The sequence below is a fragment of the Phalaenopsis equestris genome, unplaced genomic scaffold (genome assembly GCF_001263595.1).
Source record: "Phalaenopsis equestris unplaced genomic scaffold, ASM126359v1 Scaffold000036, whole genome shotgun sequence".
NCBI lineage: Eukaryota > Viridiplantae > Streptophyta > Magnoliopsida > Asparagales > Orchidaceae > Phalaenopsis > Phalaenopsis equestris.
The window spans coordinates 5,142,974-5,159,979 of NW_018164478.1; the positions used below are offsets into that span (position 1 = coordinate 5,142,974).

A 17,006-nucleotide genomic window follows, 5' to 3' on the forward strand; every position below is an offset into this window, starting at 1 on the left:
TATATATATATATGTATGTATGTATGTATATATATGTATGTATGTATGTATATATATATATATATGTATGTATATACATGGAAATTGAGTGGCATGCAAGTAAACCTTCAAAATAATAATAATAAATACTGATGAGCCGACATCCTAATTTGTTTAGATTTCAAAGTATCTATAACACCAAATTCACTATTTTAATGTGTCTACTAACACTACGATGAAAGCTAAATACTGGAACAAATGCAACCTGGATCTGTGAAATTTTTTTTAAAAAAATACAAAAGATGCAACACAAAGCCATTAACTGGTTAAGATTTACCATGAAACAAAAGCCAGCAAAAGATACAAGCATCAAAGAAGATGAAAAAAGTTAACGCAACTAGCTGAACTTCAGGGCGGTGTTTAAGAAGCGATCCTCCATCCTCCAAAGTAACAGCTGCTATAGCAACACACATGACCCAATAAATGCATTTATACCTGCACAGATCATGCCAGTTCAATTTCATTTTCTAAAACCAAAAACAGGAAACATCTGGGCATATAGAAGAGGCAAAACAAAAAAAAAGTCCAGACTATGTTTCGTACTAGTAAACAGAACAAACTAAAGCGGGAGCTTGAACATAGATTCCCTTTCCCTGTAAACAGATCCCAAGCTTGTTTCCAAAAGCCAAAAGCTCAAAACCAGCTCTATTTTGATTCCTGTGGATGCCAACTGTAGCCTCGCACAGTAAAGGACCAACAGCATGTCCATTGATAGAACCATTCCAGCTTACCCCTTCCAGGTGACTTTAAAAAAAAAAAAAGAAGAAAACAGCATAGAAATAATGGCAAAACAAAGCAATAATTGCTTGAGGAAATTGCTACTTTCTAGGCTGATATAGACGCCTCCGATGGAAACAGAGAGGAAGATAATAATAGCCAGCCATTTATTTTTGCATGCTCCAGGTATGAAGTAAATTTCTCCCTTGCATTTGGGATATCAAGAGCAAGATCATCAAGACCATCCTTGACCCTAGAGAATCCCTTGGCCATCTGATTCAAAGTGATCAAGCCTTCACCAAAGCATTCATGAAGTAGATCCAAGAGCCTATCATTTTTCTTCTCCATTGCCATGACCAACGCTTTCTTCACAACCTCATGGCTGAAGAATGGCATCCCAAGGTCACGGATACATTGGCAAGCCTCCCCAACGTCACCTCCGCTCTCAAACTCCTCCAAAAGTTTTGTGATCTTGTCCTTGGCATCCTCCACAGCCCATCCAGTACCACCACCCCAGCACCTCAGAAGTCTTTCACCTGCATGACGGGCTGAAACAAGAGAGCGAGCCATGTGAACGGTTTCACTGCCGCTACAGTTTGGTGGAAGTTTGCTCCTGATCTCCTCTAGGTTTAGTGGAGCCAAAACATCATCAATGACGGCCCTAGCAAGAAAAAGTGCTAGCTCGTCTGAGGCATCCAAAATATCAAGTGCTGTATCTTCTGCTGATTCGAGGAGCATTATGAAACCGTTTACAATGTCAACTGTGGAAAGAATCTCCATCCCTAGAGCTGATAGTAGAACAGATGCCATCTCCTTCTCCCTGTTCTTCCTGTCCATTGCAAGTGTGATCAGTTTCTTGATGAAAATAGGATAGTACTGTGGAGCAGCAAGATCTTCTAGGCTTCTAATAAGCTCCGGTATATCATCTGACAAAAAATACTCCTGAATAATGGTTACAGATTCTTCCTTAAATTTTCTTTTCTTCTCTCCTTCTATATCTCTGGAGTCCGTATTAGCAACAGAGGAGTTGAAGGAAGGGTCAAGCCAACCTTCGGAAATTGCTTTTGGAACAAATTGTTGGAATTCAGTTTTGGCAGAAGGAATATCAAGAGTCAAGTCCTCAAGGCTCTCAGTAAACCGATTGAATCCTTTTATCATCTGACTAGAGCTGATTAGACCTTCTTCAGCAGCTTCTTTCAAAAGCTTAAAGATCAGAGGTTGAGATGATGGTGTCTCCATGGCAAGGGTAATAGCACGTTTAACAACCTCATGGTGGAAGAATGAGACGCCTAATTCCCTAATGCATCGACAAGCTTCTCCTGTATCTCCACTTTCAATGTATTCTCTTAATAGATCTGATATCTTCTTCTTCACCTCTTCAACAGTGAGGTGAGTGCTACCTCCCCATTTGCGCTCAACTAACTCAGCATGATGGGGAGCTGAAAGATAGCTCTTTTCAGCAATTTCAACAACCTGAAGCCCTTTAGAATTTTCAGGAAGCACTTTCTTCGCTCTGTTGAGAAATGCAGGAGGTAATATATCATCAACAACAGCCCGAGCAATGAAAAGAGCCAATACCTCCACTGCATCAAGTATGTCAACTGCCAAATCCTCTGCCGACTCAAGAAGTATAATAAAACCTTGGCTAATCTGACATGCGCTTATTACATAAGCATAAAGAGCCGAAAGTAAAACTGAAGCCATTTCTTTCTCCTTGGCATGCCTATCCATTGCCATTGAAATCAATTTCTTAATAAAATAATGATGATACTCATCCAAACAAAGATCTCTGAGATCGGAAGCCGCCAGCTCCACATCTCCTGTGGTGAAATACTCCTCAATGATTGGTGTCACAGCCCTTTTGTAGTCATCAAGTGGGGAAGAGACAGTTGCACTTACTAACTGATAAGGCTCCTGTAAAATGCAACAGCAGGGGGCATTAGTATAAGGCTAACAATGTTAGCAATGCGAGAATATCAATCAGCAAAGAAAATGTAAATATGTAAGACTTGACCTCTAAAAATAAGATTAATCCTTGAGACTAACTTATAACACATGGACATCAACTCCATTGCTAAAAGAAATATTGATTAAAGGGACACATTGGAACTCCAGGACATTAACTCCATAGCCATAAGATAAATTAGAAGAATTGAAGTTTAGTACTCAATAGACCTTAAGATAATTACACAATAAGTTGATCGCCCAAATGTTAGGTTCAGTTTCATACTATGCAATAACCTCAAAACTAAAAAATATTGCTCAAATAATAAATTTAAAAGGTGTAGGAAAAGGTTTAACATAGTACCTCGCCGCTGTCATAATTTGGCCGCTGTCATAATTTGGATCATTATCATTACGATCAAGGGGTGCTGCAGAACCAGTATCAAGGAGCTTACCCCATGTTCCTTTACCGCCAGCACCATCTGCAGGAACAGAAAGGGAGAAAATAATAATAAAATAAGAAACTGATTGAGCACAAATAATTACAGAGACATCAAACTCCCATCATATGACGCAGAATAGAAATAAACTTTAATTGTATACAGCATAAATGAAGTGTTCTAGGGAGGCAGTTAAACAATTAATCTAAATATTTACAAAGTCACACAAAACCAACTCAACAAGAACAATCTACATTATCTTCAATGGCTAGGAGCCTATGAAAAATTGCTTGGATTTACGAGGTCTCACAGTCCAAGTTGATCTACCAATATAGTATGAATTAGGTTTTATATATGAAAACCTAATGTTCATTACTAGAGAAGCTAATAAGCTCAGATAAAATAATAATGAATAGATTAAAAAAAATGGAAACAAACAAAGAAGACAAGTATGCCATCTGATGTTTCGTAATAACTAGTAAACTTCGTCTAAATATCATAAAAAGGAACGAGTTGAAGTCAAGATATTTATTTATTTCATGGCACAGCCAATTGATGGTTGAAAATTTACACAGAAGCAATACTTCCGGGCCCAATGGTTATGCTTCTTACATCCAAAAACCAATGGGTGGGTTGGCATTTAACAAACAAGCTATTAGTCACTATAGCAAACAAAGAGCCAATTGATATACTAAGCAGACAAGATATTGAAGAAGCTCTAGCCATGAACATAGTTGCTCATTGCCTCATTCCATAAATATTATTCCAAAAAATATGAAATATTCTCTCAACCCATGCCCATCATTAACTCCAATTGCAGAGGAGTTGCATCTCAAGCTGTAAGAAAAATATACAAGATTTCAAAGCGTGCAATTGGGTGTGGAGAAGTTTTCTTTTATGAGGCAAGAAATGAGCTTAAAAAAAAAGCCCCATTAAATAAATTAAAAATATGAGAATAAAGCATATAAAAGTAATAATTTTAAATCATATGATGACATCATAATAAGCCATACAACACTCAATAATAAGAAAGAACTCAAAGATAAATAACTAAACATAAAAAGAAGTATGGAATAAATAAGTAAACATGTCTTCAAATAAACTATTTGTCAAGACAAATTCAAAAAACACTCCCGCTCCCATCACATAGATGGTCGTTATTAGGATTTATCATCATGGTTGATTACTATTTTGACAAAAAGGACAAAACGGAGCAATCGAGAATCAAAACTAATATCTTGAAATCCAGCTTTATCTTCCAAGCCCTACTAAAATATGCACTATAAAATGAAAATAAGGGGACAGAACTACTTAACGCTGTGGAGGCTCTGCAAAGGCTCAAAAAATGGTAGACAAAAGGCAACAATCAAAGAGAAAGGTGGGTTAATGGCTTCAAAAGATTCGCCAAAAGCCTTGGAAGCTTCTGAAAGGTCTGTTGAAGGTGTGTAACCAACAAAGATTGAAGAGAAAGGATGTCTGAATGCCAAAGAAGCTTCAATGAATGCTCATTGAAAGGGAAATGAGAGTAGTGTTAGGAGTAGGAGTGATCATTTGGTCGATTTGGATGATTTAGTTTTCAAATTAGTCAAACCGATCACAATCAAAATTTAAAATCTGAAAACACGAACCAATCAAATATCTGATAAAACAAAATTAGAATTTAATTCGGTTTACATGGTTCGGTAAGGAACAAACTGAAAATTAGTTGTTAGATGATGTTTAATTACGAGCACAAAAAAAATACACATCATACATGTATAGTATCGCTTTAGTTTCATGAATCCTCCATTTATATTCAATTTTTTTTATTTTTCAGTTTCTTCAGTTAAATGAAAATTAAAACAGAACCAATAACCAAAAAACCAAATATTGAGGTTTTAAAAATCAAAAACCCAAATACACTTTTGAAATCGAGCCAAAATGACCAAAACTTGTTTAATTCAATTTTATTTTGACCAAATAATGCGCACCCCTAGTTGCGAGGCCGCAGAAGAAATTCATAGTGTTAGGACACAAAAGATGTTTAAAAAATAGCATAATAAATATGTTCACATAAACCTATTGATATCTCACAAAATAGTTGTCTATTAAACAAGCATCCTTGCAAATTGTCGCACCATTTCCAACTTATGCAGGACCTAATTTAGTCATGAAAATCTTATAACATAACGTTGAGCAATTAGGCAGATGTTCAAATTTACCACATGTTCAACAAGGACATATAGGATATTTGGAGTGCCTATGCTTCATAGTTTAACATAATGATATTGAATTTAACCCAAACTGCAAAGGAAATGTGAACATTGTTGTTGAAATTCAAAATAGGATACAATGACGACCCTTCAAAACAGGAAATAAATGACAAACATAAACAATACTCGGGGTGATGATGACGGGGCTAGGTGGTGGTTGAACAATAGGTAGAAGGGTGACTGTTTGCAGTGGTTGGAAAGGGGGTGTATGGCAGCCCTAAAGACGGTGAAGGGGAGGCAACAACAGGTCTGCAAGGGGAAAGGGGTTGGTGGAGAGTCCCAAGTGGGAAGAGGTTTAGCGGCTTGGTAAGGTTGTTGGAGGGATTGGGCAATCCAGTAGGCATGTCGCAGGTGGGGTTTTCATCGACACCAAGAGCAGGGAAAGGCAACCGGTGACTGAAAATCGAGAGGGGTAGGCGCAGGTAGACGGGCAGGCGCAGGTAGACGGGCAACGACCACAAAAGGGAGATTGTGTGGGTCATTAGGTAGAAGTAATTGCCACCTCGGAGTGTGATACAGCCGAAACACCACCTATCCTCAAATATAGCCCTAATAAGGGAAAACATTCGGAAGCAGAACACTGAATTCAGATTCAAACAACTAACCCTATGCAAAAAAAAAAAAAAACAAATATATAGTAGCTAAGAGAAAAAAATAGGAAGGGGAGCCACCCCCTTTGGGTGGCAACCAAAAGAAAGAAAAGGGTCGTCTACAAGCTGAGAAGGAAAAGATGGGCTACAGACGATAATTCCTGCTCCTTAGAAGGTTGAGCGGTCCAATTGGAGGCTTGACAGAGCCCTGTGCTGGACTTCAGCAGGCTAATACCGTGTCACATAAACGTTGCTAAGTACTCCAATTATGCTCACACTAAAGACATGCATATAAAACTCAAAATTTTAATTGCAAAGCCAATTAAAGTTATTTGGGCCACTCACCCACACTCACAGGTACGAACGTGCAACCTCATAAGCGAGCGCGCACACACAAGTAGGTTTAAAATTACACAATAGGGGATTGAGGCGTTTTTCGTGCGTGAGGGGAGACTCATGGCTCACACTCAAAAAAACTACATGAAAAAAATGTATCCAAACTTCAAAGTATAAAGCAAGAAGAAGAGTATTCACATTCTAACATAAAAAGGTAACAAATTGCACTAAGTAAGAAGTAATATATTGAAATTCAGACATCTAATCATGAAATAAGAAAAGTCACAGAAATATCAAATTATCAAAGAAATTATGATATCAAAATTAAACATTAAAACATAATAATAATAACAACCAAAATAAATTCAAATATTTAAAACAAGTATCTCTCAAACTCATATTTGTCCATTAAAACTATAACATAACAATCCATAAGATAAAAGTTTTAAATTAAAAATCTCCAACACTCTCATCACGCAATGGATCATCATTCAAAACATTGACATAAGAAACTACTTTCTCCTTAGCCTCATTCTCAATAACATCCATTTTGTCCCATTCCATCTCATTTTCAATCTCAAGCAACTTCCCATTTCCTAATATATAACAGTAAAAAAATAATTATGTTTAAAGCAATAATAAAATTTATGCTTAAAATTTCAATCACATAAGTTCCTATGGGTACATTTTATGTTTATTTCTTTTTGGCTTACATTGGATCTATTTGTACTGCTTATACCCCCATGAAAGAAAGCAATATTGAGATCTTTTTTAAAAATCACAAGGTGTTACCTTGTTATCATTCATCATCTAATAACATATCATACAAAATGAAATCTTTATCATCCTTTAAAGCCTTTTTCCCAAACTCATATTTTTCAATATTTTTTTGTATATTTATATAAATCAATGAGTTTATATTATTCAAAAATTTAATGATTTCTTTTTTTTTAGGAATTTAATTATATGTACTTAAATTTCGCTCGCAATTAGATGATGATAATGCAAGTCTCAACCCCTTAATAGCCGTTTATTATAGCTTGAAATGGCATCCACGAAATCTAATTCAACATTTTAAGAGTCATTTCTTGTGTTAACCAATAAATAAAAAAAATTACTTGGAGAACATTTTGCAACCATATCTTTAACTTGATGCAATCCAAAGAAATTTTCATTTTTCTAAATGTACGAGTTGCATGTCGCCCACTTAATTGAGTAGACTATCAATCTATCATGTGATGACATCTTAGAGTGTGATTGGAACAGCAGTGCAGTGGCGGCATGGTGCCACACAACACTGTGGTATTTGAAAAAATTATATTTTGTTTGTTTTTTTTCAAAAAACCGCAGTGAGAAGCCACGTAAAAAAACTGACTTAGCTAAGTGTGGTGATTGTTAGAAAACCCTGATTTGACGTTTTGAAAAAAAAAAAATTGTATGAGTCACTACCACTGATTGAACAGTCTTTTGCCCCTGATTTGACGTTTTGAAAAAAAAAAAATTGTATGAGTCACTACCACTGATTGAACAGTCTTTTGCCCCTGATTTGACGTTTTGAAAAAAAAAAAATTGTAGGAGTCACTACCACTGATTGAACAGTCTTTTGCAACAACATTCACAGTTGCATTTTCAAGTAGGCGCAACTAACCAAACACTCTTAATTTGATCTCTAGATTGCTTAATTTGTTTCAAACATATTTAAATTATGAATTCAAATAATATCATGCCGCATTAAAACAATGATGAAGCTGATGCCCTCACTTCTCATTAATAATTTCATATAATTACTTGTGGTTCAACTCATCTCCTCCTAAATTTAGAGTGATCATTTCTTTAAAACTCATCTATTGCACGTAAAGAAAATTCATGGTTGGCTATTTTCTGACTCCAAAATTAAAATTTGAATCAATGGCTTCAACGTTTTATATTCATAGCTAACGCTTAATAAAAGCCTCTAAATTCAAGATATTTTTTCATAATGCTTTCCTTTCAACAACACAGTTAAGTCATGTGGAAATGAACACAGATTAAAAAAGCAGCGCTTCCAACGTGCTTTGAGTGTCCAAGTAGGTTGTAGCAAACCTATTTGTGATAGGCCATAGAAGTTCTTTCATTGATAATTTTATCATTAATGTCAAAACCCCCAAGTGATGGTATATGAACTTTGTAATCTTCTTTACTTTGCTCTAGGCATTCTAGTTTTGAGTCGAGTCACAATGTTTAATTAAAATCAAATCCATATAATGCGTCGTACATGATGTTCAAATATGTGTTATCTTCTCCATTAGCGTATTCCCAACCGCCCTACAAGTGCGTATTTTCCAAAACAATTAACCATTAGATGCTTTAGAATCTCTTCTATAATCTTCAAAAGTTCAAAAATTTACTAGCTATCATTCAAGTTATCTCAAGCTCAACATATTTAAAAAAAACAATAACGTAAGGATTTTTAATTAGAAGATTAAGCACTCACATTCTCGAAATCAAAACTATCAAATATTATTGTAACTCAAATAAAATTTGAAATTCTACCTAATCACTTTCAATGACTTGGTCAGAGTTATTCAACTATTCTTTCAAGAACCAAATTATCAAATGATACATAGATGATAGTTACAAACCTTGATGGTATGAACCTATTACCAATTGCTTTAAAAGAAGAGATCGAGAATTGAGTCATTTTAACTTAGCAAGGCAGGCCGTAAACCTCGAGACAGATCGAGTGGTAAGCCTCAAATTGGAAGAAATAAAATCTCAAATTATTAAGTATAATTCATAAATATACCAAACCACAAATCTTAAGGGATGTTTGGCTATCAGTAGAATTTAGAGTTAGTAGGATTTAGTAAATCCAAAAATCCATTAAATCTACTCTCTCTGTGGATTTAGTAAATCTAAATAGTCGAATCAAAGGCAAAATTTCAGACTTACATTCAAAAATTCATAAATCGGTGAAACACTTGCATTTTGGTGTTTGGTTGAATTTCATAAATTTGGTGATAAATCCTATACAAAAGTGCTACCATACACCTCCTTAATATTAAATGGTAATATAAAACAAAGTTTGAAATAAGATTTAAACATTAAACTTTAAAGTATTCAATTAAATATGCTAAAAGGATTGGGATTCATTGTGACTTCTTCATCACTCGTCGTCTTTGTAAGAATCATTAACTTTAATCATTTTATCATCCTCATATTTAGTTTTATCATCATTGAAACCTTCTTCAATTTTCACTTTCATTGTACTCCCTACATCAAATAACATTGAATTCAATAAAACTTTAGATAAAATAACAAATTAGTAACACGACTAAATAATCTACTAAAATTACATTTTGATATCTTTTAAAGCTCCAATCCCACTTTGCTTCTTTCTTTTAAAAAATTATGAAATAGAAGCTACTCTAAATCTCGACAACTTACAATATTAACATTCATATTATCACTATCAACAATAAAAGTAATTCCTTCATCTTCAGAATCAAATAATTCATTATTTTTAGGCGTTATCCATTCATCATCAGACCATATATCATTCTTAGTCGAAGAATTTATTTCATCACCACCATTTCTTTGTTGTTGTAAATTCAAGCGTCAGTCTTTTAATTTTTTATAGAACATAATATAAACTAATTTGTTCATTTGACCTGCGACCAATTGATTTTTTTAATGCATTTGGTTGAATATGATGTAAATATGCTCACATGTGAATGTTGAATAAGATTTAAAAAAATTAATAATATATATTAGGATCATAAAATCATAAATTTAAAATTATCAGTAAATAAATTTACCAAGTCAGCATGCCTTGTAGCATGTATAAGTTGCTCTGAATCCAAACATTACATTCTTCAAATAAAAATAATCAAATAGTCAGCCTCAAGCAGAAAAGACAATCCTATTTTTGATAAATGATTTCTCATATTTCTGCATAAGCCACTACTTATTTTCTTAAACTTTGTTATTTCCTTCTTTGCTTTGTTCATTATTTCATAAATAAACTTAACAGTTGGAGCCCTCTTACAATGAACTATTCATAAGATAAACTTCACAACATAATTAACACTACATGAAAAAGAATCATCTCTCATAATAATCTTCTTCACTTGCCTTGTGAGTTTTTTGCCCAAGAGCTTTTATCCCATTCTTCAGAAAGCAAACATATCCTTCAAAGGTTGTAGCTCTTTAAATCTTTGCAATGTTAAATAAGCCCTGACAAATTCTGTAAATGCTGGTTGAATATATTCTTTATCTATGAATTTTCTCTTCAAGCTTAATATCCAAAAATGATTGTAAATAAATTTACTTACTATTTTGCTTTAAGCAAAGCAGATTTTGTGTTGTGGCAACGCAACTTCTCAAGCATTAATTTAAAACAACAAGCAACACAAGAAGTCCAATAAAATTGCTTTCTTTTCTCCATTAACATCCTCCATGATGTCTTGTAGGCACTTACATTTTTTATAATAAATTGAATAACTAAGTTCTCACCAACTTCAACAAACTCATCAAACATTTTAAATAGCAATTGTGCATCTTTAACAAAGATTGATACGTAACTGATTTAAAAAATAATGTCATAAGATTTGTATAACAAAATTTATAATATTTTGTCTAACATTTGGCAACCATCTAACATTATTGTCTCACATGTCTCAACTTATGTCTTCTTCATTTTATCAACCATTCTTATTAGTATTCTAACATCCTCATTCAACATTCAAATTCACAGCATATATATGCTAGGACGATTCAATCATCACCCATAATTCCCAACAGAGTGAACCATATTAACCTATGAAGGACTCCTAATCACTTAAATAGAATCTCATTCCTATAAAAGCACATTGTAATATATAAACACACTATTTTTTTGTTCTTTTGCAGAAGCTAAAGGAGGAATTGCATAAGAGTTGATATACTCATCTTCTTCTGCAGTAACAACAAAACTATTTATTGATCCCCGAGTGCCTCAATTAGAACAAAGCAAAAGCTTTAATTACTAGAACTATCATATTGAGAATCAAAATAAGAGCTATTCACAATCATCTACTTGATATTTATTTGTGTAGTTTCTTTGGAAGTGACATAATAGTATAATAGTTATGAAATAGAAAAGTTCACGCATGGAAAAAAAAATATACAAATGAAACGTGAAACTCTTATCAGACAAAATTATGATGATAACTAAACTCAAACAATACCCAAAGGATTATTTGATTCTCTATACAGGTGTCATTCTTTATCACAAAAAAAAGCTTTACATTCCTTCAAAAACTTTGCATTGAAAATATACTTGTCCTCAAACTAATAAACAAGGCATAAGATCAATTAAATTATATGCAAGAATTCTTAAAATTATATAATTATAATATGTACATTAAAACATTCATAGAAAAAGTCTCATTCCCTGGCTATTTATAAATAATAAATCATTCAAATTAAAGCATTAAAATATCCAGTCGACTGCAACTCAAACCTTACAGGAAACTCACAGGAAGCATCAAACCCCAAAATTTATTAAAACATCCTTACACCCTAACTAATAAATCCTCCCACACACGCGCGCGCACACACAAACACGCACACACACAAGCACGGGGGCGCGTGCGCGGACGCACACACACATCCAAACCTTACGGGAAGTTCACGAGAAGATCATGGCGAAGAACGGGAAAACTGACCGACTACATCTCACGAGAAGATCATGGTGAAGGGTAAGTCGTAGAAAAGTTTAGTTGACAATGGAGAAGAAGAGGTTTCGACAATGATGCTCGACAAAGAGACAAGCGAGGCTTCAATAGAAATGCTTCAACACTTTGCAGAAAGGCTCGAGATGGGAATTCAATGCTCAACAGAGAAATGAAGCCGATGCATGGACGTTTGAACCTGTGATGCAACACTCAAACAACTTGAGACGACGCTCAAGAACAAACCCTAACATGCACGAGATGGTTCTTGTCTGTGTCGTGCGTGAGCCATTGTATAGGATATAAGGTAGAATATTAGTTTAATAATCTTAATAATGTAAATATGAAATTTATCTAATAAAAAAATGAGAAGTTGTCAGCTAGTCGCACACCTCATTGCAAAAAAATAATAAGCCTCACCTGCGCTATTGAGGCTTAAGCCTCAAGCCACTCATGCAACTCAAATCATGGGGCGTCTTGAACACTTCTTCAAACACTGCATATTACACATACCATATAAAAATAAGTTTGCCACATTAAATGGAATGGCATTTTCACAATTAAAAAAAAAATCCAATATCCATACAAACAAGCATGTGCAACTATAGCATTTTCATGTGATCCTATCAACGATTCTAACATCATCTCTCTCATTCTTCAAATCTATTATGCCTTCTTTTATTGCAAGAACCACTTTAATTTCATTATCAAATTATCATTATGCTAATGCTTTAACATGGTAGTCTACATCATGTACGCACAGATCTCTTTCACCTCAACCACCTTGCACATGAGGATATGTTTTTGGGAGAGCCAGAAAAATGCTCTTTTGTTCGTGTCACAACTCCTTTAACAACCTTCTCATAGTAATTGCATTTTAGAGAAGCATACGTTTTGTCATTTTCACTGATATCAATTTACACGCTATGCTCCATGCCCGATCTTTTTTACTATCGAGCTCTTTTCATTTTCTTCAACCATTGTTTTCACAAGAATACTAAGATGAAAAATTTTTATTAATAAAAAAAGAAAATTGTTAAAATTCAAATAACAAAAACCCTAAATGTATAATATTTACAACTTAAAAAAATAGACTTAAAAAGTAAAATAAATTAGCATTTATGGTTTGTCAAAGAACAAAATGCACGTGTTAGTGACTACCTAGAGAGAGAGATAAACCTGTAGAGTAAGGGATAAAGGGTTTAGGATAACGACAACAAAGAAGACCAAAGGCAACAAAAATGGCGGAGAAGACAGGCAAGTAGGTCGTAATCTATAGCAAAACCGGTGGCTTTCTCTCATGTGCATGTCAAAAGAGAAGGCTTGGCGCAAGGCATGATAGTTAATGATAGGACAGAGCATTTAGGTTTCATTAAAAACAAACCCTTTAAAGCCAAGGCAAACAAGGCATAAGCCTTCATTATGAAATCCATGCCAACAAAGTTGAGTCATGCTCGGATTGCACAACTTAAAACAATGATATAGATATGGTTCATTCGGCATTGTATGACATACTCATAGAAAATTAGCTTTTTATCAAATAAATAAATAAATGTTCCATCAAAAATTGATTTTCTATGAGAATGTCATATACGGCCATATCAACCAAATCTCGCACATGTGAGCGCACATGCGCGTACACATGTGTGCACACACATATGCATATATAGCTAATTTTCTCTGAGGATATGTTGTATAATGCCAAATCAACCATAAGAGTAAACACAAATCAACTTAAAGCTTTCATTCGAAGTTTAAGAGGAAAAAAATATTTTAACTAACATAAAAATTACAATATACACTACACATTACATAATTCATTTCTTTAAATAGCCTCATACCAACTATATACCATGAATCATCATCTACATGAATTATCTCTTTATTAAATTACTTACTTGACATATGAAATTCAACAAATAACAATAATAATTTTTCAACATAAATAATGGCTATGCAAGCGACATTGATCTAGTCAATGAGAACTGTCTTTCAACCAAGAGATCCTAGAATCAAGATCTCACATATAAGGGGTGCATGCATTTGTGTGTGAAAATAAGGCCACACAAATAATCACTATAAGAATCATCAATTTTGCAACCTCATTGAAGCAAAAGTACCAAAGATGCAATTTCAGAGCCAAAAAAAAATTGCAGTAACCCCGACAAAATTAAACTAGCATCATACAAATACATATGCAAAACACAAGCAATCACAAATATGAAAACAACAGCTTAAAAATAACCTACACAAAGCGAGGGGACACAAAAAGTTCATTATAAAAAAATCATGATGATTGCAAAACAAAATAGCAATCTATAAAACAAATTTTCAACACAAAAAGATAATAAAGAAGATGGAAAAAATCTCACCAAATTGAAAGAACCTTCTCCAAAAGAGAGACAGAGAAAGGAAAGACAAAATTCCACTCTCTCACCAAACATTCTAGAGCAACAAAAGCTCACATGAGTGATATCTTGAGCCCACTCTCGCTAGTTCACTCTATTCCCTTCAAATTGTTTTATTCCTACAAACAGAAGAAGTTTAGTACTTGATTATCCCCATAATGTTATATATTCAACAATAGCTACCAAGAGAAAATTCTCAGTTGATTGTTTATCCTTGCTCGGGTCTATAGCTTGTTTGCTCTAGCTCTATCAAATGTGATCTAGCAAAATAGCCTAGCATATCACAATAAAAGCTAGCTCCAAAAGTGCAAATTAACACCATCCCCATAAATTTTAATACAACACACCAAAATCTCCCCTAAATCAAATAATTCATACCATCAAAGAAACTCTATCCAATGTAACTTGACAACATTGCCTGGTTTAACAAATCATAATAAAAGAAAGTATCTTAAGTTCAATTTTAAAAAATCCCCATAACATTTTGATATAATATTCATAAATCCTCCATAAAATCAAATTATTCATGCCACCAAAGGAAAAAAATAAATAACTATGTCAGTGTTCACTAAAAATCTCCATACACAGCCTTGGAAAGCATCAATAACTGCATAAACAGATCATATGCAAGCTTTGCTAAACATTAAAAAAAAAAGATTACATTGCAAAGCATGTTCGCAAGAATGTGATTAGTGCACATCTTCTAAACTGAACCATATACAAACTTCTTTTTAATGAAGTGGAGTGAATATCAATATGCTTAGATCTCTCATAATAGGTCTAATTTTAGGCTAATTGAAGAGTACTGTGACTATCAAAGAAAACTACTAAACCATACCAATGTAGAACTAAATTTTCAACCAAGCATCTTAGCGAAATATCTTCTTTAATAATGTCAATGTATTACATATTCTACGTGTACAGTGACCAAAGCAATCACAGCCTTCCAATTTATGACACCTAGAGATTGAAGACATACCTAGTATAGGATTTCCTATCAAGATCAATAGTAAAAAATAATTAAAAAGGAAAAACAGAAACGGCACTAATCAGATACTCTGTCCCAAACAGCAGACAATAACTTACAGTGCCTCTGAGATACGTAAAAAATTCCATTCATTACATAATAATGAGCCTAACCAGCATTATCCATGCATATGCTCAAAACACAAATGACAAGAAATGCAAATAAAAAATGCACATTATCTCCTACATAACATACGGCTCAATCCATAACTTCATCCTCTTTTAATGGCTAAGAAGAAGATTTTAAAATATCCTACTTTGCCTCCCAGAAACCAAATCCATTTAACAAATTCTCAACATATACCCACTCTATTTTTTACTATACACCATCAAAATTTTTCATTTAGAAGAATGCACACAAATTAACTTTTAAGTAACCAATGAATTGCCTCTATTTGTAATCAGCAAATCATCAATATACAATAACAAACACACAAAAACCATATATAAGCTATTTTTGGTACGCACTACTATCAAACTCAAGGTGAATTACGAAGTAGTTAAACTTTTCACTACCACCAATAGAGACTACTTTATGCCAAACAAAAAATTAAAAATGTTTTAATAAACAAAAATGATCTTCCTTTCATACAACTTTAAGACAAAGTGGTTGAATGCACAATACCGTTGCTAATTAAATAAAAGATGAGAGAACCTTGAAGTTCGCACTTTCCTTTAGGTTATAACCTTTTGCGAGTATTTTCTCACTTAGCATGCAACAAAAATAGCCTCTACTCAAAAGCTTAAGCTAGCTTTGGATAACATACATCTAACCTCCCTAGTAACGTCATATTCAATCTTTTCTCCGCTTCATTCTGCTGAAGTATACCCACTGCAGTTTTACAGAAAGTTTTCAAGCTCGGTGGTACAAAATTTAAAAATCTTGCAATCAACCACTAGATCTTGCAAATCAGCTAATCCATATGTTCTTTAACTTGCATATCATTTACACCACTCTTCTTTTTGAACATAAACCAACACTTCCCTCAAGAAATTGTCTATGAAAGAAAACATTAATCTATATCAATCCTTGGCAGAATATCCCCAGTCCTAAATAGCATGGGTCCAATGAACTCTTACATATAACTGCACCATATGATGTTCTCCTAAAACACAGTGCTCATAGAACTAATAAAGTTTCATTGGTTCGTCACCCAATATTTGAGCATTTGCCATTACTCTACAAACATGACAAAGACAACATATAGAAAACTCAGAGTCAACCTAAGCAAACCATTTTGGAATAAATCCAAGTACTCAGAAAATTTCATGCAGTAATGACCACTAGTTGGATAAAAATAAAAATTTTAACATAAAATACAATGCTTTTCAGTGAGTTTGGTAAGGTGCTTCATGGACAAATCCAACAAAGGAACGCTTATGGATGCATATCAAATTTTACAATGCCTAAAAAAGAGTAATGAAATAGAATTGTATTTAAAAAAGACTACAAATAGAGAAATTGAAGTTATAAGATCAATTACAAGGAATTATACTTGCATGTAGGGAAGTTATAATTGGTGGAGCAAGAAACAAACTGAAGAAAGAAACAAGTTAAGGT

At 33.7% G+C, this 17,006-nt stretch overlaps 1 protein-coding gene across 1 annotated transcript in view; it reads right to left on the reverse strand.

Moving 5' to 3' along the window:
- Positions 1–497: 497 nt before the first annotated feature.
- The window catches only part of LOC110018757, a 30,541-nt gene continuing 14,032 nt past the window's right edge, over positions 498–17,006 (reverse strand). The window contains exons 3-4 of the mRNA XM_020716179.1: positions 3,083–3,182; positions 498–2,671 (exon numbers count right to left, since the gene is read on the reverse strand). Coding sequence (XP_020571838.1) covers positions 865–2,671; positions 3,083–3,182 — 1,907 coding nt within the window. The 3' untranslated portion in view covers positions 498–864. The remainder of the gene's footprint in view (positions 2,672–3,082; positions 3,183–17,006) is intronic.